The 25,262-nt window shown below is 43.0% G+C and overlaps 1 protein-coding gene across 14 annotated transcripts in view; it reads left to right on the top strand.

Annotated features, from left to right (window-relative positions):
• The window catches only part of DYNC1I1 (dynein cytoplasmic 1 intermediate chain 1), a 194,306-nt gene that overhangs the window by 158,041 nt on the left and 11,003 nt on the right, over positions 1–25,262 (top strand). For all 14 annotated transcript variants that reach the window (XM_061350049.1, XM_061350053.1, XM_061350047.1 and 11 more), the window contains 2 exons: positions 6,331–6,471; positions 12,703–12,828. In XM_061350049.1, coding sequence (XP_061206033.1) covers positions 6,331–6,471; positions 12,703–12,828 — 267 coding nt within the window. The remainder of the gene's footprint in view (positions 1–6,330; positions 6,472–12,702; positions 12,829–25,262) is intronic.

Raw genomic sequence — 25,262 nt, 5'->3', positions numbered from 1 at the left:
AAATAGTTCCTCAGCTATATGCACTGGTGAAGAGGAATGCCTGCTTTCTGCTTTTTTCCTTCAGAAAATAGAAAGGTCTTTTTCCATTGAGTAAGTGGAAAGGCAGGGTAGAAGAGAACAGCTGAAGTCTAGCAGCACAGCCAGAATGTGTCACACCTCTGCAGAGGACTTAAAATAGCTACAGAGGATTAACCAAATAAACAGTTCACCTGTCAGTAAAGCTTCCAGGCTACCTCCCCAAACCCCAGCAGCTCTGCTGTTTGACTTTCTGATGCTCCTAAAAGTCAAGTGGTATCTTTTGGGTTTTTTTTTCCTTCATGCCACAGTACTGGACATTAAGAACAGTTCTCATTAAAACCGCCTGTGCCCATCATCAAACCTTTTTTCCTTTGCTTCCTTCTCGTATGCTCACCCGTGACGCTTTGACTTTGAAGGAAACCACAAAAATGTAATCATCATGTTATCTCCAGACTTGGTCTGCTCTCACAGCCCCTTTCCTTTCTGTCTTACCCTTGTCCCCTCCTCCATCTGTAATAATTCCCACATGTTTATGCAAAAAATTTTGGACTTTCTTTTATTATTGGCGATTAAGAGAGGCAACAGTTCAGCATCTCCGCAAGAGCAATAATTTCTAAAAGGGAACAGTTTTATGCCTTGACAGTCTGAAACTTCTAGGATGCCAAAAACCAATCAGTGTAGAACTACAGTACTTAAAACAGGGCTCTGAAGAGTGTAGGGATCATTTCCACACTCATTTCTTTCGCCCTGTTGCTACTGAATCTAAAAATTAAGCCTGTTCCCTTGCCCAGAAATGTAGTTTAGACTTGATTCAGTTTTCTAATAATCATCTGACAGTGAGATGACACATGTTCATAGGTCATAGACCAGTGAAATGTCCATTGAGCCCCAGAGGCTCATCTGTGATTCAACACTGAATCTGACTGACAGAAGGAATTTAAAGACAGGTAGAGGAGCTATTATTCCTGTAACTCAATCTAGGGCACCTCAGTTAAGCAGTGACACTGTCTGGATACAGTTGAAGAGCGCAAACATCCCCCCTTTCGCTTTCCCCTTGCCATTCTTGAAGGTCAGGCTAGCCCTGGAAAAGGTGGAGCAGACTACAAGTTGTTAATTGTATAGTATTGGGGTCTGTGGGATAATGATACCCTTTGGGAAGAATGCAGGCAGGCTTTGCTGAGCCATCAGGGATGTACCTGTGACTAGCACCTCTGATTTATGGCATTTCATAACAGTTCCTGGGATTGCTGTAGCTTTTAAAAGCTAGCATAATCTGAACTAAGTCAAGTCCCATAAGTATAGTATTAAACTAGGAACTATTGGATTATCCTAAATTACCTGAACTGATAGAAAACAGATTTGAGAGAAACATGGTAATCCAGAACTGGCAAAAATCCCATGGAGATCAGTCAGTCTGAATAAAAAAATGGGCTTTTTTGACGCCATACAAATAGAGAACATGAAGGCTTACAAGACTAGTAGAGCCTTATACACAGTGGAAGACATACCAGCACAAAAAGTATATGCGAGTAACCCCAAAGAGCTATCACCTGGTATCCTAGGAAGGAGACAACTGAAGAAGGAAAGGTCAAGACTGAAGTAAAGCTGATTTGAGTAGTATTTGCCTCAGAATTCCTAACAGCTTTTAGTTTCTGCATATGCTGTCTGCAACTTTTGGGTTGGCCTGGCTAACCCTTTGCAGGGTCAGAATGGAAAGGAAGAGCCTGGATTCAGAAAAGCAGTAAGAGGTCTCCCTCAAGGTGGAAAAGAGTAGGCCTAGCAGCTGGGGTTTATGAAACAGTGAAAGAGCTCAGATCCTAACCGTAGTGGAAGTCCCACAAGCTATGTGGGATTGCTGTGGTTTCTTTTGTATCCCTCTGGTCAGTATAACACTGTAATACTTGCCTTAAATAAAGGCAGAAGAGTTTCACTTCCCTATGTGTTACCTATGCCAGAAGAGATGTCTTCCTTTGACACCGTTTTGTATGTTTGGGTGGGTTTTTTTAATGAAAAGGCTACTTACACAATATTTGGTCCCATAGGGGGCAAATTCATAGAGTCATAGAATGGTTTAGGTTGGAAAGGACTTTAAACATCATCTAGTTCCAACCCCTTGTCCCCTGGTTTGTTCAATTGTCAGACACATGAGCAGCCACTCTGCTCAGGACCACTCTAGCTCTGCTCTTTCCAAGTGCCCAAAAGCCAGATCTTGAGCCTAAACAAACACATCAGCTTGTTCGGAAAGTTTCTATGCCAAAGACTAATCTGTCATACTTGCTGCACACCTAGAAAAATCAAATTAGCTTGAATCAGCTTATAATACCGCACAACACACGTGGCTGCTGTTAATCCAGTGTGAGCCAGAAGTACAGGTTTGGCTTATTGGTTTTGGAACGGAAGACAATGGAGCGGGAAGAAAGAAGGGGAGAGAAGAGAGTAGTGTCACCATACAGCTGTACTGGGAAAGGTACAGTCTTTAAGTACCTACTGTACCTAAGGTACAGTACCTTTAAGTGGAGCTGACACCCACAGAAATTGTGCCAATGCGTAAAACGCTCCGTTCATGAAAGAGGCAAAGCCAATAGCTTTCTCCATGGCTTTTCAGAAGTTAGATGCTAGTTAAAACCTGTGAATATGTATACATTCCTTTATATGGATAATTAGCTGTATGGATAATTAGCTACTTTATGTGTGGCGCCTCCTGGATTAAAGAAAATTCTTCTATGTAAATAAGAAGTGGAATAGACCTGTCAAATTTATGTGTGGAAAAAAAAGACCTGTTCTATATAAATATGTAGTATTTATTTAGGTGAGTTTCTTATTTCATAGACAAGTGCTAATTCCTAGACAGCTCCAAAGTATTTAAAATGTTCACTCTGCATTGTTCTTTTAAACAATGCCTTGTATACAAACACTGAGGATGAACAATAGATTTTGAAGACATGCTTAAATAAATGAGACAAAACCACGTGTGTTGGAATTGGCTTTTTCCACTAAATGCTCAAATTCTGTCCTGTTGAAATCAATGGCAGAACTCCATCAATTCAGTAGGGCCACATTTTCACCCCAAACTCTCTTTTTTTCAGTAATAAGTAGATTTGGCCTGAGTTTGTCTGAAGATACTGCTTTAAACTATTTTTTTGGTTCTATTGAATAACAGAATGGGTTGATATTTAGGAATGAAAGCTCATCAAGTTTAAATTTCAGTTGTTTTATAATAATAGCCATATGTTAGTTATACGTTGTGTAAGTCTGAAGTTTTGGTAATTTAAAACTGCTTTAAAGTGACCTTTACAGGGTTCCACATTTCAACATTTTCTACAAGTGGGTGGTATTGGTCCTTACTCATAAATCCTTACATTAAAAGAATCTGTAAGCCCAGGCCCTTAGTTAACAGGCTTACAGTAAATAAGTCCTGCAAACATTTATATACACACTTAACCTTACAAATACAGCAATGAAATTAACATAACTGCACTCAGTGGGGAAAATCAGACCAGGATGAAATATCAGCTTTTACGAAAGTGCCACTCACTCTTACTGTTAAGACAGGATGCTAAGCAGCATGGACCTCCAGCTTGACCTGATGCAGTTGTTAGGTTCTTCCCCAGTTAAACAGTGCAAGACAGCAAGACCCAATATGGGAAATACTTTTGTTTTCTCCACTGAAGGCTAGTCAGGCTGGGAGGACAGTACTGGGGGCAATATGAAGGCTGTAGCTCAGCTCCACTACCACCGCCTGGTTTTCCCAACCACATTGCAGTTGATCTTTCCTTTTGGTTGGGCTGCTCACATGGCTGCAGTTTCTTACTTCCTTACAATGCTCCGCTCCCTGTTCATCTCCATTCATTTGTGTGTCACTTCTTACATGTTGGAGATCTTTCTCAAAAGACTTGTTATTCCTGTTGTCCACATTTTCCCTCTGACTTTTGATCTAACTGAATATTTCCACTGTTATGGTAAAGGCAATATATGCTGCATATCTGCTATGCTTTTCATCTCAAATTCCAGCACTCCAAACAGGGAAACTGAGGCACATCAGCTAAAGCTATTTGCCAGAGACTATACAGCATGTGAACAGCAAGATACAGACTAGACCCAAACCTCCTGGCCCTTCCTTCTAACCCCTTGGTCTATAGGCAGGAATAGCAAGATAGATAAACTGGTAGAACTAAAAAGAACATTAAAAAAGTGTCACACTCTTAAGAATTTGTTGACAAAAAGGAAATGCTGATTGAAATATGACCTGGATTGACTGATACCTTAATAGTCCTCTTCTGTGGAATTTTGTTACTTCTCCCATGACATTAAATGTTAAAGTGCTACATGGGCAGTGCATTTGCCAGGAATAATACGAGCCACCTAGCAGTTGACCAGATTTCCTTTCCCTTCAGTATACTATTGTGTTCAAAGCTCATTTTCCTAGCATTTAGATGGCTGATGTATTTGAAACTACATTAGATTTTTCCAGTGAAAATACAAAATATAGCAGATAGACATTGTGGATCTGCATGGCCCACTCTAAATACTATTTCCCAGCTCACAGCTGTAGGTTCACTTTGATATTTCCTCTGAAACACCCCTGCCTCTTCAAAAGCTGTCTTCATTTGGCCCTCAGCATTTCAAAATGCTTTAGCACAGGCATACAAGTAATTCCATTAACATGTGTAAGTAATTTCACTGGTACTGATAATATATGAAGGAGATACATACGTGTTTGGAGAACAAGACCTTGTTTAGGTAAGAAAATATTCTTGTCATTTTTTTCCTTTTCTTTTTGCAAGACTCCAGCTTTGCAGAAGCAATAAAAATGTTTTATAAATTTGAGGTACTAAAGCCTGGGCTCTAATTTCATTTTATTTCCACACAAAACAAGTATGTTTACTAATCTTATGAAATGCACAAAAATACTAGGTCACTCATGAAAATCTGGGTCCTGATCCTGTAATTATTCCAAGTGTCTTTCATGAATTTAAGCAGTTAAAACTATCCTATAGAATCAACCCCTTTGTATTTCCAGTATTTTTTCAAAAGTCAAACTCATGTAATTACATCTGCCTTATATTTTTTTAAGACCTGTGATAAACAGAAGTATTTCTGAATTCTTTACTGTACACTACTGCAATAGCAACACGCCATGTGAATACTTACAAGCGCAACAGTATAGAGATCCATGTGCTTCCAGCCCCACACCCAAAGCAGCACCATGTAGCGCAGGAGGACCAGAACCAAAACTGGCATGGGCCCAGCTGTAGATACAGATTAAACCGACTGCTTTATGGTTCCAAAGTAATAATACACTAAATGAAATTGATATAATATTGCAATCAGCCGCTTTGCTGTTCGGAAAATACGACAGGGCTATGTACTGCGCTGTTCAAGAGATGGTTTCCTTTGTAAAAGGCACTGGGGTATGTTCTAGAGGGACGTGACTCAGATACGCTGTGGGTGAGGTTCAGACATTGACCGAGACACCCCGTATGACACCTCATTTCCCGCAGAAGTCTTCGTGAGCAGCAGGGGGGCCGCCGCAGGCAGCTGGCAGGGGAGGAAGGGAGACCCTCAGAGCAGTCCCATTGTTGAGATTCCTGTCACCAGCCATGAGAATACTTAATTTCTTTCATCTCTGGAGTTTTCATTATCATTCAAATTTCATTTTCCATTAATTGATCGGGGATTAGCGGAGCCATTATGCAAAAATTAGACAAGCCAGATGCGATGAATAATTCATGACGGACAATTACACTTTATTCCTGGTGCACTTCCTAACTTCCCCCTCGACTTCCCGCCTGCCGCAGACGGCAGCCTTCCCTCCCGGCCCACCCGGCGCTCGGGTCGGCGGGTGCGGTGCGGTGCGTGCGCTCGCCCCGCCCGCCGCTAGGTGGCAGGCGCCGCCCGCGGTGCGCGCAGGAGCGCGGAGGGCGCCGCGTGGCTCCGCGCCGATCGCACCATCCTCATTATCGGGTGCGACCGCAGCCGCGGTTGGCTCGGGCGGGCGCGACAGTGCCTCCCCGGTGCCTGCCCACCGCCTCCCGCACCCCCCGCCGGGGTGCCGGCCGGGAGCGGGAGAGGCCGCGGGCGCTCCCCCCGCCCCGTCACCCGCGCGTCCCACACCCCTCACGCCGGGCATCTCATTTATCCCACCGGACAGTTGTTGCCCCATTAAAGCGCAGTCCCACCCTTCGCGAGGACCTTTCATCTGGGGAAGTTTTATGACAGTTTGTAAATGTGCAAAGTTTTTAATTAGACTCGCCAGACAGCCCCAGGCAGCACTAGCGCCACGAAGTCTTCATGCTGCTCTCTGCTTTACAGCACAACAAGCCGCTCTACTCCTTTGAAGACAATGCCGACTATGTCTACGATGTCATGTGGTCGCCAGTGCATCCCGCGCTCTTCGCCTGTGTGGACGGGATGGGGCGCCTGGATCTGTGGAACCTGAATAACGACACCGAGGTGAGGCGGCCCGGCGGCTCGACGGCGGCCTGCGCTGGGAACGCGAGGGCGGGCGGCGGGGCGCCGTGCGGGTCCTTAACCCTGTGAGAGCCGGCGGCGCGGCGCTGCCGTGCAACCCCCGTCCTCCAACGGGGGTCTGCGGGGGTGCCCGGCCCCCCCGGGGTGCGGGGAGCCCGGTGTCGGCCGCCGCCCATGCCCCGGGGTGCGTTGGGGCGGGCGGGTGCCGCTGCTGGGGGCTCCTGACTGCCCTCCGCCCCGCCCGCCTCCCTCCCCTGCGGCGGGGCTGCAGCTCTCGGGTACCTGCCACGGGTGGGTAGGGCCCGCTGCAGCGCCCCCGGCGGAAAGCCAACACAAATACGCAGCCGCGGTGCCGCCTCGGGAAGGAGACTCCTTCCCATCAATGTTATTTTAAGGTGCGCTCTGAAACCGCGCCCGTTCCATAGCGTTTTTATCATCCCCGCCCCCGTTTCTAGCACACAGAAACAGCAGCATGCCCTCACTGAGGTGGTCACAACTTGGCCACGGATGCCACAGGCCTGTCGGGCAGCCCTTTGCTAGCCTTCCGCGGTACGGAGGTGCTTCGTGTCCGGGTGGGAGACCTCATTTCGCTTCGTGCTTATCCAGCGCTCCACATCCTCTGGAGATGATAACTCCACCAGCGTGCCGGAAACCCTGCATGCCACTGTGCCTGCCCTCACCTCCCTGAGTCGCTGGCTACCCAGCTTCAGTCTTCGAAGCACAAGGCATCTGTATCACATGTTGTGATTTTATACCCTCACCTTTTTTCCTTTCTTTAATATTTGCTGTGAAACCTAAAGGCACAAATCCAAACGAAACGTAACTTCTTTACATTGCTATGAAGTAAATGGTGAGGACCACTGGGGAGGAAGCATTGCACCTTTGTATTTTGCTGATGAGAAAGGATTAATCAAAGACCTTTCTGCAAAGATAGAGAGTAGTAAATACTGTGTGTTTTTTTTTTTTAAAGTCATTTTCTAAACATGCCAAACACCCCCTTTTCCTCTTGCTATTTCATATTTTTAAAAATGCTGCAGACTTATGCTGGTACTGGGTTTTTTCTGGATTTGAGTTTCCTCCTAAAATGGTTTTGAGCAAACCTGTCAGGTCACTTGAGGTCAGTCACAGATGGCCAACAACCGGTGTTCAGCACGAAGGAATCACAATGAAGTCGACATCATCTTCACAACTGACATCTTGCATATTTTTACTTAATTCCATGTGAAATTGAGAACAAACAGACTGTAAAAGAAAAGGCCACATATTAACTCACAGTTTATTTTTATTTCCAAAAAAGAAGACCAAAGAGCAAGCAGCAGTATTTCCCCCATGTACCCTATTTATTTACTTTTTTTTTTTAGGACTAGTTGACCATTAATACCCCTTTCCCATAAACATGCTGTACATTTCAGACAGAGTAAAATACAGGAACAGTTTATGGCTTCTAGTGAGTGGTGCTTGCCATAAATAAGCATGGACAGGTAAGAGGAACCAGCACTGGGCACTGTATTGTCAAGGGGAGTAGCAAGGCCTTTTGAAGTGCTCTGAGCAGGAAGCAGCACAGCCTTTTTAATTAGAGCACATACAGCTGGAGGATATACAGGAGGAGTCTTCTTAGAATTTATTTTGGGAAGGGAGGGACATATCCTTCAGGTGTTCTCATTAATGCAGGCTTAAACACAGAGCATAAACCCCAGCATTTTAAGAAGAAAAAAAAAAATAACCCTTTCCCCCCTAATTCCAGGGCTGAAATCGTGCTCTGTTTGAAATCAACTGATGTTTTGCCATTTGACTCAATGAGACCATAATTTGTTTCAAAAAAATTCGTATGGACCGCTTGATCCCATTCCCATCAATAATAAGGCTGTATGTGGAAAACTGCTGATACATTTTCAGTGTGTTTACATATAAATACAAAGGAACATCAGAAAAAAAAATTAATTTCAAGCTTAGTCCTGCTTTTCTGCTGTGTGCAAGGCCACCCCTGATTTCACAAATGATTTCCATTCTGAGAAGTCAAAATCAGTTCTCATGTAAGGATCAGACTGGAATTATTTCTGAGCTTTCTATTTTTATGCAAATCAAATTTGGGTCTGTGGAGGCAGAAATACCATTTGGTTTCCTTACTGAGCACTGATGAAACAAATTAAAAAATCTCAGTAAATGATAAACCATGAGGTTCTGAATAGATGTGAGGTTTTGTTGTGCATGAGCAGCAGCAAAAGTACCTCTGAAAGAGAACTGGGAGCAGTTCTTTTAAACTGAAAGTGATCGTCTGTTTGCTGTTACCCTCTATCTGGTAGCTCATAATTAGTTTATAATTTTCAAGATTCCTGCCATCGATTGCACCGCTTAAGGTTGTCACTGCCGTATGCTCAGAAAAGTCCTTGTCAGCACTTTCGGCTTTGTAATAAGGAATCTCGAAACACCTATTTTTTAGAGCTTTATTACTTTCAGATGTCAGATACGTGATGTCAAAGTATTTGTGAAGACAGCAGAAAATGACAGGTATATTAATGTGTTTAACTGCTAGCTATTGATAAAAATCTCTGTGTAAGAGCTAGATGTGATTGTTATTAATGAGGGCTGGTTTTGTTTCATTTGGGAAATAAGCCACATTATTATTTAGGTATTATTTTGTAAAGCCAATTAAGAACATACCTGGATTGAGTTACAATATGCTATCTTTACATTTCTGAACTCTTAACACAGTTTCCACTAGTGTTGCTCCGCGTATTTATTAAAGACATTTCTCCTGAGAGCTAGATGCTTTCTGATCAAAATAACTAAAATCATTGGACTGCCACAGATTTAATCAATCTAAATATACTCAAAATCTCACTGTAAAGTAACAAGGGTATTTGTGTGCTTCATGTTGATCTGTGGATACCAGAAATTGTTCTTGTAAGAATAATGAAAGTCATCACATTTTATTTTACATTTGATATATGAATACAAAAAAAAAAAAACCTTAAAAAAAAAACCTATTCACTCCTTCATTCTTTTGCAAACTGAGTATTATTTTTTAGGGATTAGGACAGTGGGGTTTGAAGATAGTTTCAGGATACCAAAAGCCGATTTCCTACCAACATGTCCATAACATTTCTTTTCTGATCAAGATTGGAGGTCTCTAGTTTGTTGATGAATCTTACTTATCTATGGACTGATATTAAACTGACTTGCAAACCTGCTTATTCCTGCTGTGTTATACCCCGTTCGGATGTTCTGGGGGGGGGGGTTTGCATGCTGTACCTCATCTTCGAAAGTATGAGGATGGTGTCTATTTCTCGAAACAGCTAACAGATGTATTTGCAAGCAGGTTTTGACACTACATATGCACAAAAAGTAGAAAAATAAAAGGCATATTCTTACCATACAGGTTTTTCTGACTGCATCTTTCTTAATCTGTTACCTGCTAAAATCTCATTTTAAATCGTTAAAAATCTGACAAGCACCAACCTCAGAGAATTTGTGAAGTATTTCAAATGTGATTTTAAAAACATAATGCTATCATTATAAAATAAACTCTTATCTTTGAAATCTAAAATAAGCATGTGTAATTTAACCTATCACTACTGAGAGCAGACAAATCTCTTTTACGATACTATAGTTTGACTATATTTCTCTCCATATCACTGCAGAAAAGGCTTTTTATTTAGATTTTTAAAGACTGTTTCATTATTGCTTTTTATTATGTTAGATAGCTTTGTGGAATAGTAACAGGATTTTACAAAACCATTGGGTTTTGAAATAAAGCATGGGTTATGCCGTGTGGCATGCACACTGCTTGCTTTTATGTGAAACATTGGGAGAATGCTGTATTAACAAAAAAAAGCAGCTCTAGAGTTATGTATTTCAGCCCCATGAAAGACACAGTAAAAATTCACTGCCTTAAATATACGCTGTGTATATTTGTATATGAAACAAATACCTTTGATCTACGCTTTTCTGAGAAACATAGCTGGTTAGTGGATTAGTCCTCTAAAATGTGGCATTTAGTTGTTGTTGTTTGAAGAAACCCATTTCCAAATGGTATGAAATTCGTTTTGCCTGGAATTAAAATAGCTTTTTATTTTCTTTTTTTTTTTTTATTTTCTTTTTTTTTATTATTTTCTTCTTTTTTTTTAGAAATCAGTGATCACAGGAGCAAAACTTTTTTGTTTTCTCCTGTGATTTTATCATGGATCAATGACCCCATGTCAGAATTAGGCCTTTAACTCTTGCCCAACTAAGCAGTAACAGACTTGGGTCTAGGAGTTACAGCATGTCAGCTTTTTTGGGTAATACTGCCTTGGACAGGACCTAGGCCTTGAGTCCAGTAGCTTATCTGCATTTGAATGATTTCTTAAAGGAGGGGGAGGCATGGTATCTGCTTTGTGACTGTTATCCAGCATTATTTCTACAAACAAAATCCTCTTGTGTTGAAACATGCTGGGCTCAGGACGCTACCATGAAGCCCCTTGCGAAGGTGACACTTTAGCTTTGCAGGCTTCTTGTGCTAGAGGTACCAGTTTGGTTTTGCAACCTTTTGTCAGGGTCAGTGAGGAGGAGGAGGATCAGGGAGTCTCCAGGGGGAGAGAGGCAAGGCAAGCAGTCCTGCTTCACAGTCCTGGTCCTGCTGCTGACATGGCTGTGCACATGCTGCAGCCATAACAGGGGTCTTGGGAGGTCTGCAAAGGTTCAGCTTCCCACTGTCCCTCATCTTGTGGAACACAAGGCGTTAGCGCAGAGGAGGAGATTGGCATGGGAGATATACAGTGTTTGCTTTAAAATTATTTTTCTCCTGTACCTTGTGACCAATCTTACAGTATAAAACTGCAGCTGGAAAACTGAGATGAAGTCAGCAAAATACTGGTTTTGTTAATATTGTCAGTTTGTCCATGTTCAGGCCAGGCTTTAATACCAACTTCAAACTGCCTTCTTCCTTCTTCTGTGATATCGTGCCCACAGTAGGACAGAAGGAGTACCTGTCACTCCCTCAGTCTAGTTCCTGTCCAGCTACCTCTTCTTGCCTGAGCTGCTGTCCAATTCCATGTCCATTTATAGAGCCCAGGACACCCCCTTGACCCCATCTCAACCTGTGATTGAGACCTGTTCCCACAGATTGATCTGGTGGAGGAGCTGTTTTTGCAGCTATCCTGTCCTATTTGCCCTGACGTAGAAAACATTAGAGCTAAAAAGTATCAGAGCCAAAAACAAGCCTTTTCTGGAAGACCGTCATGCCAAGCTACAGGCTCCTTGCTCGGGCAGGTTCTCCTATTAAAGGAGGAGGGTGGAGCGTTAGCAGACTTGTGGGTTGCCATCACTGGTCTTGTGAGGTGACCTAAATCAGCTGAGTGATCTACCTATGTGGGACAAACACCCCCAGAGTTCCTTTCTCCTGCAGCATCTTCTGATGCCCTCATTCCAGTGTAGATTACAAATACTTCTCCTAGATCGTGTTCATTGCTTTATTCGTCCCACACGTTAACCAGAACCTTCATGTATTCTCGTGGATCACCTGTTAAGTTGGTTGACTTGGAGCGGGGAGGGGGGTTGGAAATTAGACAGCATCCAGCTGTATTTAAAACAGAAGAAGTCTCCTGGGGATGTAAAAGAGAATTGTGGGAACATACTGTAGGAGTTCCTAAATGTCAGTTCAGCTCTTCTCACTGCTGCTGCGTCCTCACTCTGAAGTGACTAGCTCAGGACTTTTCTGACATAGTACCTAAGTTTCAGCCTCTGCATCTAGCCACAGAGGTGAGTATGGATTAAAGGCTGTGTCAGCATGAATACAGAGATGTGTCTGCTGACCATAAGGTTATCTGGGCCCCAGTCAGAGGCCAGAAGGCAGGGCAGGACTGAAGCCAAAGCCTACCCTCAGTTGGTTCTTTGTCATAAGTCTGTCACTTTTGAGAAAGAAGGAGATGTGGTTTCACATGTTTCTGAGGTTAAAGGGAAAAATATATTTCATTTACTGCCCTTTAGTGTGGAAAAGTCTTCCCTGCTCATTCCAAGCAATCTCTTACTCTTTCCTCTTTTTAGCACATGTGATTGAAGAAACAATGAACCCATTTTTTCCACACTCCCCCCCCCCCAGTGAGGGTTGTATGTTACTTCCAGCAATGCCAAGGGACTTATGACTCACCCAGCTAAACAGGACATTCAGAACTGACCCCCGGGTTCGCAGGCAGTGTGATTGTATTGTCCTTCCTGTTCCTATTGTTTCAACAGGTTCCCACAGCCAGTGTCACCATAGAAGGAGCTTCTGCCCTCAACCGTGTCCGCTGGGCCCAGGCTGGGAAGGAGGTAGCTGTTGGTGATTCAGAAGGCCGCATATGGATCTATGATGTTGGAGAGGTATTATTATTGCTTTGGGGTTTTTTTAAAGCTTGGCTTCTGGAGAATGCTACATCCAAGTTTGAGAAAAGATCATGTATTGTTACACATGAATAGGACCTGGCTTATTCCAAAGAATAAGCCAGGAAGTGAGAGGTGTCATTGTGGAGGATGGTAAGTGCATGTGTGATAAAGAGTATGTAGGTGCTGAGAAATAGCAGGGTGCATATTCTGTGTCTAAGGCTGCTCTGAATTCACCCTGCTACATCTTACAAAAACCATCCAAACTGCAGTGTGTTTGGCACTGATGGAATCTAGTTCTTTGTTGATGAATACGGTATAAAGTGTTCCGTCGGTATTACAATCCCTTGGAATAGTTAAGGGTGAATCTCTGAGCAATCAGCTTTTATGTAGAGAATTTGTTTTCCATCATTATCTGTGATAGGATACTGAGATATCCATCTCTACACAGTAGGGAAACATTATAGAATACATACAGAATTATCTGTAACTCTCATAAAGTGATTTTATGGCCCAGAGCAAAATTGCTTGTGCATGACTCATATTTTTGGATTGCATTTACTTGTGCAGGAGTTGCCTTTCCTCACAAATGTTTGCTGAAACTTCTTGCCATATTGTTAGCATAATCTCTAAATTCTCTAAGGTTCCCGCATTCAGATTCCCACTATGACACTGGCAGGTCAGGCTGTTTTTACTTATTTTTCATTTTTGCATGCCTGTTCTGAAAAGGCGGTTTTTGTGTCTTACAAATAATACAACAAGCTGTGGAAATGTCTTTGATGACAGCACAGTCTGATCTTGTCTGGGAGTCTAGACAGACTGTAGGAATGACTCTTTTTGCATATCATACACCAAATCATTCATAGGATTGTTTATCCCTGCAAGCTCACCCAGGAAAACATAGATTTAGTGTTCTGTGCAGAAGTAGTAACGTGTAAGATTTTGGCCTTTCCTCTGTATAATCTTCAACTTGCAAAATGAGTCACAGGGATATACTCAGATCAAAAAGAAAGACAGGCTTCTATTACTTGAAAAGGAAAAACAGAAGAGAGTCATTCAACAGTATTTATTCGTGTGAGTCCAGATCAGTGTTACTTAAAGTGTTCTGACACGGATGTTGCATGCCGTGCTCATGCAGAGCCCTAGTGTCTCCAGCTCAGCTCTGTACACACACAGATGGATGTCCATCCACGCAGTTGCATGTCATGGGCCATTGCCATCCCTCCTCCTTTTCAGTAATGAATGAATGAGCTAATTAATTTGTTGGCTGGATCATTTTGGCAGGCTGCAGTTAATCCTATACCGAATTTAATAAAGCTGGTCTGGGCTGCAACAGCTTCAGATGCTACCAGGGCTGCTGTATTGTTAGTGGCTTTTTCTGGTTTAAAAAAGAAGAGCACTCATATATCTTCCAGCACAATTCTTCTCACTATAAAGCCTTAAGTGAGAAGCAGAAATACTTTGCAGCTCAAGAGCCTGGAATCGAGGGCTCATAAAATGAATAGCAGCCTCTCCAGTCATTAACCCTCTATGCCTGTCCGTAAAGAACTCTCTGATGAGTTATTCCATGCTTGGCTGTCCTCAGGCATGACACATGGGGGATTCACAGCATGCACATGCACTTTTGGAAGTGTCTGGCAGAAATGTGGCAGCCTTTAAGGATCTCTCTTTACTTCAGTGTGCAGACTCCAGCCAGTTTCTTGGCTTGGCTGGGGCCTCCTTTGACTGTGCTTTTTGTATGGTTTGATTCTGGGATATGATGGAGCTGGGCTGACAGTTTAAAAGTGGCAGTCCTTCTCTCCCTGTCTGCCAGCCATCCCCAGCCAAACCCCTCGCTGCCCAGTTTTTGTGGTGGTAGCAGTGCTTGTCACCACCCACATTGTGAGAGGGAGATAGATCAGCAGAGACGTATTGTTTTATTCATTGTTTTGTTTTGTTTTCCTTGGGGTATTTTTCTCCATGGACTAACTCAGTGTGAGAATAGATGAGTAAGCATGTGACTGGGAGTGAGGGGTTGGGAGCTGGACCATAAGCGCCTGGCAGCACCTGGCTTTCATATTTGACCCAGCAGCACTGCAAAGTCTGGAACTAAGCTGCAAAAGTTGACTTTTAAGCAATAGCACTCAACCCGGCTCCTACAGCACCAACTTCTGAAAAGGCCATGTCACTGGAAGAATTCACCCCTACCTGACTGATAACTCAGTAACATCCACTTGTTTGAGGATGCATCTCTCTGATTTGGGAAGATGAGTGTGATTACTTGCATTAGAAAGTCAGCAGGACACTTTGTAAAGACCCTGAATATACTTACCAAAACCATTAATGCTCCACTTATACTGCACCCTTTTTAAAACCTTTCTTCTCTCATGACTGTTCTAAATATCACATTAGGTCAGCTGTAAATTCATAAAACGTTGGATCCATCATAAAAAACTGTGATTATATTTGTGTTGTAATAAAGCACGGTGTCTTTGAATTTCGTGTTGGTGTACAAGCAGTTCTTCTTACCTGTTTGAACACAGAATTGACTCCATGAATTTTGATCAAAGCAGAAAACACCAGGTATCAAATCATTAAGGAAAAAATTGAAATAATAAGGATTTTTACTTTGTTAGGTTCATCACAGTTATAAGAAACTAGGCAACAGTAAAGTTTACTGCTGCTATTAACCAATGGTGTAAAGAAAACATTTTACTGCCTAGGTAAAAAAACAAGACACAAGGCCTAACCTTGCATCCTTTGTGAAGGTAAGGAGAGTGAGATGAGGGCTGGTTTTGCTTGGGTAAGTATTTAGAATTTGGCCCTTTTTGCTGTGTTAGCCAGTCATGGTCTTTATTACATGAGAAATGGCAGAAACACTAAGAATGTGGCAGGGTCTATAACCAAGGAGTTAAAAATAATGGTGACATTTTCAGTTAGGCTATATAATGTTATCTCCTTAGAGTATGTACTTTTAGTTGTTTGATTTCAGCATCGTGTCTGAAAATAACTGAACACATTTATTTTCACAGTGAGGGGTCTATTTTCTCCTCAATGCATGTGCTTTATGCCCATTAGCATTAATGGGAGTTATACACACACTTCCAGGGGAGAGGAGACTTAAATAGTCCGTATAGATGTGCTCTTATGGATCAGTAACCCCTGATTTAAAGAACATTAATTATAAAATGAAATAAAACCGCAAACAAGAACACAAAAATTTGATTGTGAGTGTGATGGGATCTTAAACCTGTAGAACTTATCCAGAGAATAGAATGAGTCATTGTAAATACACTTTACTTTCTGTGAGACCTAAATACTGAAACCTTTGCTGGTCTAGTAGTTGAGATACTGGGATAGTATGTATAACATATTTTAGCTTCTGTGGTCGTATGTCTTAATTACTGGTCAGCAAGTTTTCTGTGTGGTAGAAGTTGATTTTAACAGAACATGGACCACTGACTGTAGATTTATTCATGTGTCCGGATGATTGATAGTTAGACCTAACTGTGTGTCTCTTTTGTAGATGTATTTTCTAGAAAGCTTGCTCCCATTGTGCATGCTTCAGTGATGTTACACAGTTGCCGCTGTCATAAATATTCTCTAACAACCATGTTTGTTGCTTACCTGGCTTATTGAGAATGCTCTTTGCACCTTTGTGAAAGAAGTAGCTTCTCATCCACCTTCCATTGTTTATTTTGTTTTCCATTAATCTCTTCCAGGTCATATTCTGCTTGCACTGTGAATAAATAGATAGAAACTGTAATTTAATTATTTATTCTTTGATTGTAATAAAATGTAAAGTAAGTTTTGCGGCACAAGACTGGAGAGTTTGAAGCTGTAGTCACAAGGAGCTTACTACTCTACATTATTTTGTTAAAATAGTTTACAGGACAAACTACTGTGCCTGGTGATCTTTCAGATAGTTGATTTTGGTCATGCTTTTAAAGAGCAACTAGAAGGAAAGGTGGAACTGGAGAGAAGTAAAGAATGATCTTTACCTAGACCACCCAGGAAAGATGGCTCTGCCAAAGAAAGCGGTTACCTGGAGTTCTTTACGCAGTTGTTACCTCTGTCCATGTTTCCTTGCAGCAGAATCGCAATCATATTGATCTTTTTGTGACTTTTTTAGGTTTCAGAGTTAATATCTCCTTAAGCTGTTTCAGGGCTGCTGCATTAGGTTGTTTGTGTACTTCCCCATTTGCTCCATGATGGGTGTTAGTCCTGTATCACATTTTCAAGTGCATGACCAGTGAGGGAAGAGCTGGCAAGTGCCTGAAATATGTAGATAAAGTAGTACAATAAGGAATATCTACTGGTGCCTATAAAACAATTACCCTGGCCTTCAACAGCCTTTAACAGCTGCTCTGAGATTCTTAGGGTTTTAGACAGAGAAAAACTCATATTTGTGACCAACTCTCACATTTCAGCATGGCTGCTGAGTCACTTTGTTTTCTGGGTAAAGTAGGGAAGGGTTGGTACTTGTGCTCCTATCTTCAGATCCCTGTGTTCCACTGTAGATTTCATACAGAAAATATATCCAGCTTCTCTTTCATGCGGTTAAAAGCTGCTGCAGCCCAGAGAGAGAAATATGAAACTAGGTTTTGTGTCATGTAGCTATCCAGGTAGATTTTCCGGTAGGTTTACTTTCGCCATCATAAAGCTCCTGTAGAGCATATATTGAGTTAGGAAATGTTTTTGCCACAAAAGCAGAGTTGAGACTCGCCATAAAATACTTTACTTAAAATCTGTGTTGAGTTACAAGTATTTTTAGAACACAGATAAATGGCTCACGCACGTATCGTGAAGGCACATTTGAGCAATAATAAAGGGCTGTACTTACAACCCGGTTTTATTCAAAAGCATTCAAAGATCAAGTAAGATACAGTAGTTACAAGAACGTGCACAAACCAGGCATAAAGGATAATGAAATGGATTGTGAGGCGGTGCCTGAATTTCACCACTGATATTTTTGCTAGGGAGGTTGGAACAGTGGCCTCAGAGAATTTTAGAAGCATGTTTTAACAAAGCAGAATCTCTTGTGTTGTTGGAAAATGTCAGGAGCTAAGGTTTTGATTTGCTCCCCCTCTTCCTCTGAAATACTGAGCAGAACAAGCTCTTCGTCCCCTGTCATTTGAATTTTGACTAATACAGCCAGTATTCACAAAGGGATTTTTGAAGTAGGTTAAATAAGAACTCCCTAATGAAAAAAATGCACTAGTTTGAAATCAGTCAATTTAATTACTGTGTTTTATGAAGGCCATTACCCATTGCTGATTACTAGGGTGATAAAATCTTCAAGCTTTGGTAGCCTCCATAGGGGGTGAGCCGATCTAAGTAGAGCAAAGTCCAGTCATTATCACCCTAAATACTTGTGTTTCTCATTACAATATTCATTACTTTAGGTTACTGTGAATGCTATGAGGGCTTTATGTAAGCACTGGTTTATTTTTCTGTAGAAAAACAATGTTGTTCATGTTGATAAGTTAAAATCAAGCATTTATATACTTTTATGGTCGAAAATAAGGCTTGGCTACATACAGGCATAGAAATATATACATTTATGTCTGTGAGTACTCCTATACAGTCCTATCCCTGGCTGTGTACTTGTTAGTAAGGTTGTACTAGTCTGGTAAGAAACGGAAAAAGTAAGAGTTACCTTTCTCTTTCAGTCTGTTTTGATACGTAAATAAGCTGGATTGGAGGCTTGTGTTACTAATAGTAATCTTTACTAGAGAAGTACATTTCAAGAGGGAAGACTGGGCCATGATCCAGCTAATCTGATTTACCCGAGGCTGGTTGTTGCGGGTTGGAACTGTTTATCTCCAGTGCCAGTCTTGGACTTTGCACTCCCCTTTCCCTGCCACTTCTTGCACATCATGTGGCACCACTAACTCTCTGCCCTTCTCCATCCTTTGTTGTGGCCTTTTGACTTCAAAGTAGCTTCATAAAATCAATGTTATTCAAAAAATTACTTCAAAGTCATTTCCCCTCTTCTTTTAAAAAAGAACACTTGAAATGTATCAGAGAGAGATGTGGATCTAGGCTACTGGGAGAGAAGAGTAGCCTGTAGAAAGAGGCTGAAGAACTTGGTATGACTATCCAAGGAAGTCTGGTGGCAATATAGATGGTTCATGTACTTGCAGAAGTAGGAGTGCTTGGGGCCAGAGGGGGAAAACTAGTGGAGCTGAGGACATGCTGCCACCAGCACATGTGGCAGCAAGCTGGCCATCTATTCAAGTCAAAAATTAAAAGACTGTTTTTAACTATCAGAAGGCAAAAGTTACAGAACAGATAGGGACAGTGGGACAAGTAGCCTCTTGAAGTGAAGCCTGACAACAGGATTTTGTGATGTGCTTCTGTGTGATACAGCAATGGGTCACACCTGGCATACACCTGCCTATGCCATGATCATAGAATCATAGAATAACAGAATCTTTTTGGGTTGGAAAGGACCTTAAGATCATCTAGTTCCAGCCCATGGCAGGGACACCTCATGCTAGACCAAGACTGTGTCCAGCCTGGCCTTGAACACTGACAGGGATGGAGCATTCACAACTTCCTTGGGCAACCCATTCCAGTGCCTCACCACCCTTATGGTAAAGAACTTCTTCCTTATATTCAATTTAAACTTCCCCTGTTTAAGTTTGAACCCATTAACCCTTGTCCTGTTGCTAGAGTCCCTGATGAAGAGTCCCTCTCTGGCATCCTTGTAGGCTTCCTTCAGATACTGGAAAGTTGCTAATGTATGCTTGTTCTTGCTAACAACACAGTTTCTTCTGGGTTGGTTTTGTGTGCTTTATATATATATATATATATATAAACATCACATTCCACTATCATTTTACTGCCAGAATATTACTTGTTAAAACTAAAGGAGGAAATACCAGATTTGTAACAAAAAACCTTTCTCTTGTTGATAGACAGTGGAATTAAATGGGCATTAGTGGAAACAGACGAAGCGAGGTGTGGAGGGTGGGTTAAATAGTCATCCTAAAAATTCAGTTGATTCTTTATTCTTATCTTCCAGTTGCTTATGGTGAAATATTTCAGTAGTTCTCCCGAGATGGCTTACTAGCTCCCCAGAGAATTTTGTGGGGTAAAAAGACATGAGTTTCCAATATGATACAAATATATTTTATGAGGATTCCTCATCTCCTCATCACATGAAATAAAAAGCTTCAGAAAGCCAGTCAGCCAACCAACAAAAATCTGGCTCCAGTCCTTTTTGTTCATTCGCACACTACTTTTAAAGCAAATGTATGTTTCCTTTTCCCTTGCGAAGGCCTGGATCTTCTCCCTGCAGAGAGGATCAGAGAGAACAAGCCACATGTGACAGGAGTTAATCATGTAGCTTAATGCACTATTAGAAGGCACTCAGATAATGAAGTGATGAGAGTGGCAGAAGAGAAGCTGTAAGAGATCATTCCCTTTCTACACAGTAAAGCGTGCAGGAGGGGGAGAAGGGAGAGCTGTCTGTGACAATCTTCCTGCTCTTTTTTTCCTGCTGAGCTGGGAAACATGGTAAAGGGCAAGAGAGAAAGGAGAAAGGCAGGCTCCAGATAGGACATACTTATCCATCCACTCTATGTTTAGCACTTCAGCACTACCAATGGCTTCACTACCAACATGTCAGTTACTGCTTCTCCTGAAAACCTTTCAAGAGGTTTAGTGGAAAAGGTAATCTGGGTCTAGGCTTTCCATGGAAGTTGCAGGTGAGGCAGCAGAAGCTGAGCGAGTGTTTTAGCTGGTCTTCCTCATTCTGACCCTGCAACCTGGAACACCAGTGAGAGACCAAACTGAAGTCAATGCATGCAATAAAGTCTCAGAGTATGCCGATGTATGTATAAAGTCCCAGACTCACACTAGTTAAGTTTGTTGGGTGGTATTTTCTCGGATAGTTTTTATCCCCAAAAGATACACAAAAAGATGTGTTACTGAAAAATGTTCATAGCTTTTAAATAACAAAGTACAGAAGGGAAAAAAGTACCAAATGTAAAATTCAGTTTAAGCTTAGTCTGTGTGCAGCAAATTGCAAATTTTATTGGAATTCATGTGTTATCATTGTGGTGTTAAACTGAAACAGCAGCTGCTTTGTATAACTGATTTTCTTCATGATGCTTCTGTGGTTTCAACCTGCCACATTCAGTAGCAGTTTTCATGTTGAGAATCCTTAACTATGTTTTCAGTCTTTTTTTATGGTTTGCAAAGTGGTCTGTATTCGAACACGAAAAATTACCTAATTTATTTAATTTGACTTGGAAAGTAATGGTTGAACCTAAAATGTCAGTTGAGGATAACATCCTATTAGGCAGCTAAAATTCCATCTTCAGTGTTTAATTTAAATGTGAAATGTATCCTTCAGTGGGTAGAGCAAGGGAAAAGACCATGTCTGAAATTAAAAAAGACAACAGCCAAACTGCTGTTCCCTGGATGAGCTTTCGCAGGTAATGGAATGTGTGCAGAATCTCAGGAAAGGCAGCAACTATCCTGCAAACCAGAGTCTTTGAGCAGTTTGTACCTGACTTTTGGTCAGTGTCCACTTGCCAGCTGGAAGCAGGAAAGCCGTGACAGAAGTCTTCTACAGGTCCTGTTCTGCCACGTTTCTGGGCATGAATCACAGCATGGATATGATTGACTTGGTTTGGAAATGAAGTAGGCTGAGCTGAAGACACCATGGTTTATTTCTTCCCTGAGGCAACAGTCCTTCATTCAGCTGGACTTTCAGGGAGGCACCTTTTCCAGTGCCGTTACCCCAGAGGCTTAATATCTGCTATTTCAAGTGGAAGTGGTGGGACAGTTCTTCCAATCCATGTAGTTGTCAGTAAATAAAAGAAAGAAAACATAGACATAGGAAGGAACACTAGGTTAAAGGCTCCTTACCTTCTAGTTTTGTTCCATTTGGTATATTTAGGCTTTCTAGTGCAGTGGTGAGAGCTGATAACATGATTTAGTGGAGGAGGAATTCTCCTGATCCCTTAGCTCCATGTGTTAAATGTCCTGAAACTCATGCAAAAAAATTACAGGAGTTTTCAATGACCTTGCGAAATGGCAATCAAAGCAGGAGTGAGGAGGACTGAGATCCTCATGGGAGACAAACAGCAGGCAGAATGCACCAATGTTTTTCTTAACCTGTAAACTGATGGCATTGCAGAAGTGGTGGGACGTTAGGAGCCGCAAAATGCTGCATAGGGCACCACCTCTTTTGAAGCAAAACTGTGAGCTTTTCTGAAGCATGTCAGATGCTCTCTCAGCTCCCATAGCTTATTAATTATATTAAATCCCTTTTGTTTCCAAGGACTTAAACAGGCCAATAGTCTCTGCCATTGAAAGCATAACTCGAGGGGATCTCTAAGAGAGGATCCCCATAACATGACTGGTGAAAGCTCTCTGGTGTGCTTAAAACACAGGATATAAGATTATAACGTAACATTTGTAATTTAAAAATAAGAGGTGATCTAAGGAAGCAAAAGTAATCTAAATTTCAATTTCAAAGTAATCTAAATTTCAATTTTCAGTTATCTCTTTCAAGATGACTGGTGATTACTCAGTATTTTATCCTCTGTAGTCAGTATCAAGTGCAGCATTTGTACACATTAATTGAGGGAATGTTAATGTTAATGCTAATGTTGCAGAGCGGGCGAACAGGGCGGGTCGAGGCAGTTTGCGCGGCAGTTCTCGCGGGCAGGCGAGTGGGATGGTGAGCACTCTCCGTATGACGAGGGCCCGGTCTGGGAGCTCTGCTCTGGCTGCCCCGGTGGTGGCCACCGTAGGCACCCAGACAGAGCTGATGAGAGGGGAGGCTGCAGTGCAGAGTTCGGGGTGTAGAGAGTGCCTGCACTGGTCTGGTGAGGGAAAGGTACACAATGGGCAGGGCTGCACTGGGTGCTCCCTGGTGGAGGCTCTCCTGCAGCAGGGGCTGAGCTGCAGGACGCTGTCAATAGGCTACAAGATGTCAGGGTAGCTGAGAAGAAGCAGGAATGCTTGCTCCAGGCCCAAACTGTGCAGAGTCCTCAAGCTTCCCCTGTAGCTCATGGAGGAAAGAAGGAGGTTGTTAACCCGCGAAGCTGGGAATTGGTGACTGTCATGGTTTAACCCACAGCCAGACAGCTTGTTACCCACTCCCCCCCGTTTCTTGCCCTCCCCTTACTCCTGGAGGGACAGAGAGGAGAATCAGAAAGAATGCAACTCCCACGGGTTGAGATAAGAACAGTTTAGTAACTAAGGTATAACACAAATCACCTGCTCCACCAATAATATAATGATAAAGGAAATAACAAGGGAAGAGAATACAACACCCCATCACCAGGGACCGATAACTTGCCCCCCCCAGCCCGACAAGCACCGACCATACCTCCTCCAACCCTGCAGTCCCCACCCTTCCGGCCCTCCCAGTTCATCCTGGGCATGACGTGCTTGGTATGGAATACCTCTTTGGTCAGTTTGGGTCAGGTGTCCTGTCTCTGCTTCCTCCCGGCTCCCCTCCTCCCTGGCAGAGCATGAGGCCCACAAAGTCCTTGGCCAAACCAAAACATCACTGTTTTTCAGCTCTGTTCCCAGCTGAAAGTCAAAACACAGCACTGCACCAGCTACCAAGGAGAAAAATGACTGCCACTGCTAAACCCAGGACAGTGACAAAAAAAACACAACAAAAAAAGGAGGAAAAGGACAATTAAAAGCAAGGGACTTCCTCCTGAACCTGTTGCCCCCACCCAAAACCGCTTTGCTGTCCTGCAGGGGGCTCATGAGGAAATGCACTTGCACCAGAAACAGCCAGCTGATGCACTGGTGAAGAAGATCTCTACTGGTGCTGCCAGGAAGAAGCAGCGGGTTGTAGTAGTAGGGGATTCTACTTTGAAAGGGACAGAAGCACTCGTCTGTTGGCCTGACCCAGTCTCAAGGGAGGTGTGTTGCCTACCAGGGGCACGGATCAGGGATGTGGCAGAGAGGCTGCCTGCTCTGGTAAGCCCCACAGACTATTACCCACTTCTGGTGATACATGTGGGTGCTAGGGATATAGATAGTAGTAGCCTGGGGAGCATAAAGAAGGACTACAGAGCCCTGGGAGAGGTGGTTAAGGGCTCTGGAGCTCAGATAGTCTTTTCATCTATTCTCCAGGATACAGGGGAGGACCTAAAAAAAGCTAGGAGGATTAGCCAGGTTAATAAATGGTTAAAAGGGTGGTGCCATAGTCAGGGGTTTGGGTGTCTTGAACATGGGACCCAAGTTTGTAGGCCAGGTCTAGTGGGGGCTGGTGGAGCTGGTCTGAAGAGCAGTTTCGGTAGGAGGCTTGCCAGACTGGTCAAGGAGGCTTTAAACTAGATGTGTTGGGGGAGGGGGGCATCATTCCATCCCAACATACCCAGTCAGCTGCCAGCACCTATAATAAATGCTTGGAGCAATGCAGAGATATTCCAGCTGCTCCAGCCAATGAGCCAGCTTCATTTGGAGCTCGGCTCAGATGCCTTTATACAAATGCCCGTAGCATGGGGAGCAAACAAGAGGAATTAGAGATGTATGCTCATCTACGGGGGTATGATATAACAGGCATCACAGAAACATGGTGGGATGGCTCCTATGACTGGAGTGTTGGAATGGAAGGTTACAGACTCTTTAGAAAAGACAGGCCTGGCAGGCGCGGAGGGGGAGTTGCCCTTTATGTTAGGGATAGGCTGGAGTGTATGGAACTCTGTCTGGGGACAGGTGAGCAGATAGCAGAGAGCTTGTGGGTTAGGGTTAAAGGGAAAACAGCGATGGAAGACATTACTGTGGGGATATGTTATAGACCACCTGATCAAGAGGAATCTGCGTATGAAGCACTCTATAGGCAGATAGGAAAAGCCTCACGCTCACAGGCCCTCATTCTCATGGGTGACTTCAACCACCCTGACATCTGTTGGAATGACGGTACGGCCCGGCACAAGCAATCCAGGAGGTTCCTCGATTGTGTGGAAGACAACTTCCTTCTGCAAGTAATAGAGGAACCGACAAGGAGAGGTGCCATGCTTGACCTTGTGCTCACCAACAGGGAAGGGCTCGTTGGAAATGTGGCACTGCAGGGCAGCCTTGGATGCAGCGACCACGAGATGGTTGAATTTGAGATCCTTAGGACAGTGAGAAGAGCGTGCAGCAAGCTCACTGCCCTAGACTTCAAGAGAGCAGACTTTGGCCTCTTCAGGAACCTGCTTAGTAAGGTTCCATGGGATATAGCCCTAGAGGGCAGGGGGGCTCAAGACTCTTGGTTGGTCTTCAAGGATCACCTGCTACAAGCTCAGGAGTGTTGCATCCCAACCAGAAGGAAGTGCAGCAGGAGGGCCAGGAGACCTCCTTGGATGGATAAGGAGCTGCTGAGGAAAATTCAAATGAAAAAAGAGTTTTATAGAAAGTGGAAGCAAGGACAGGCAGCCTGGGAAGAGTACAGGGATGTTGTCCGGGAAGCTAGGGACCAGGTTAGG

Source organism: Neopsephotus bourkii, unplaced genomic scaffold (assembly GCF_033783945.1).
Source record: "Neopsephotus bourkii isolate Nb327-2 ecotype Australia unplaced genomic scaffold, CSIRO-AGI_Nbou_v1 NB_479, whole genome shotgun sequence".
NCBI lineage: Eukaryota > Metazoa > Chordata > Aves > Psittaciformes > Psittacidae > Neopsephotus > Neopsephotus bourkii.
Note: the sequence above shows the minus strand (reverse complement) of the source record. Positions and strands in the feature narration are given on the sequence as shown.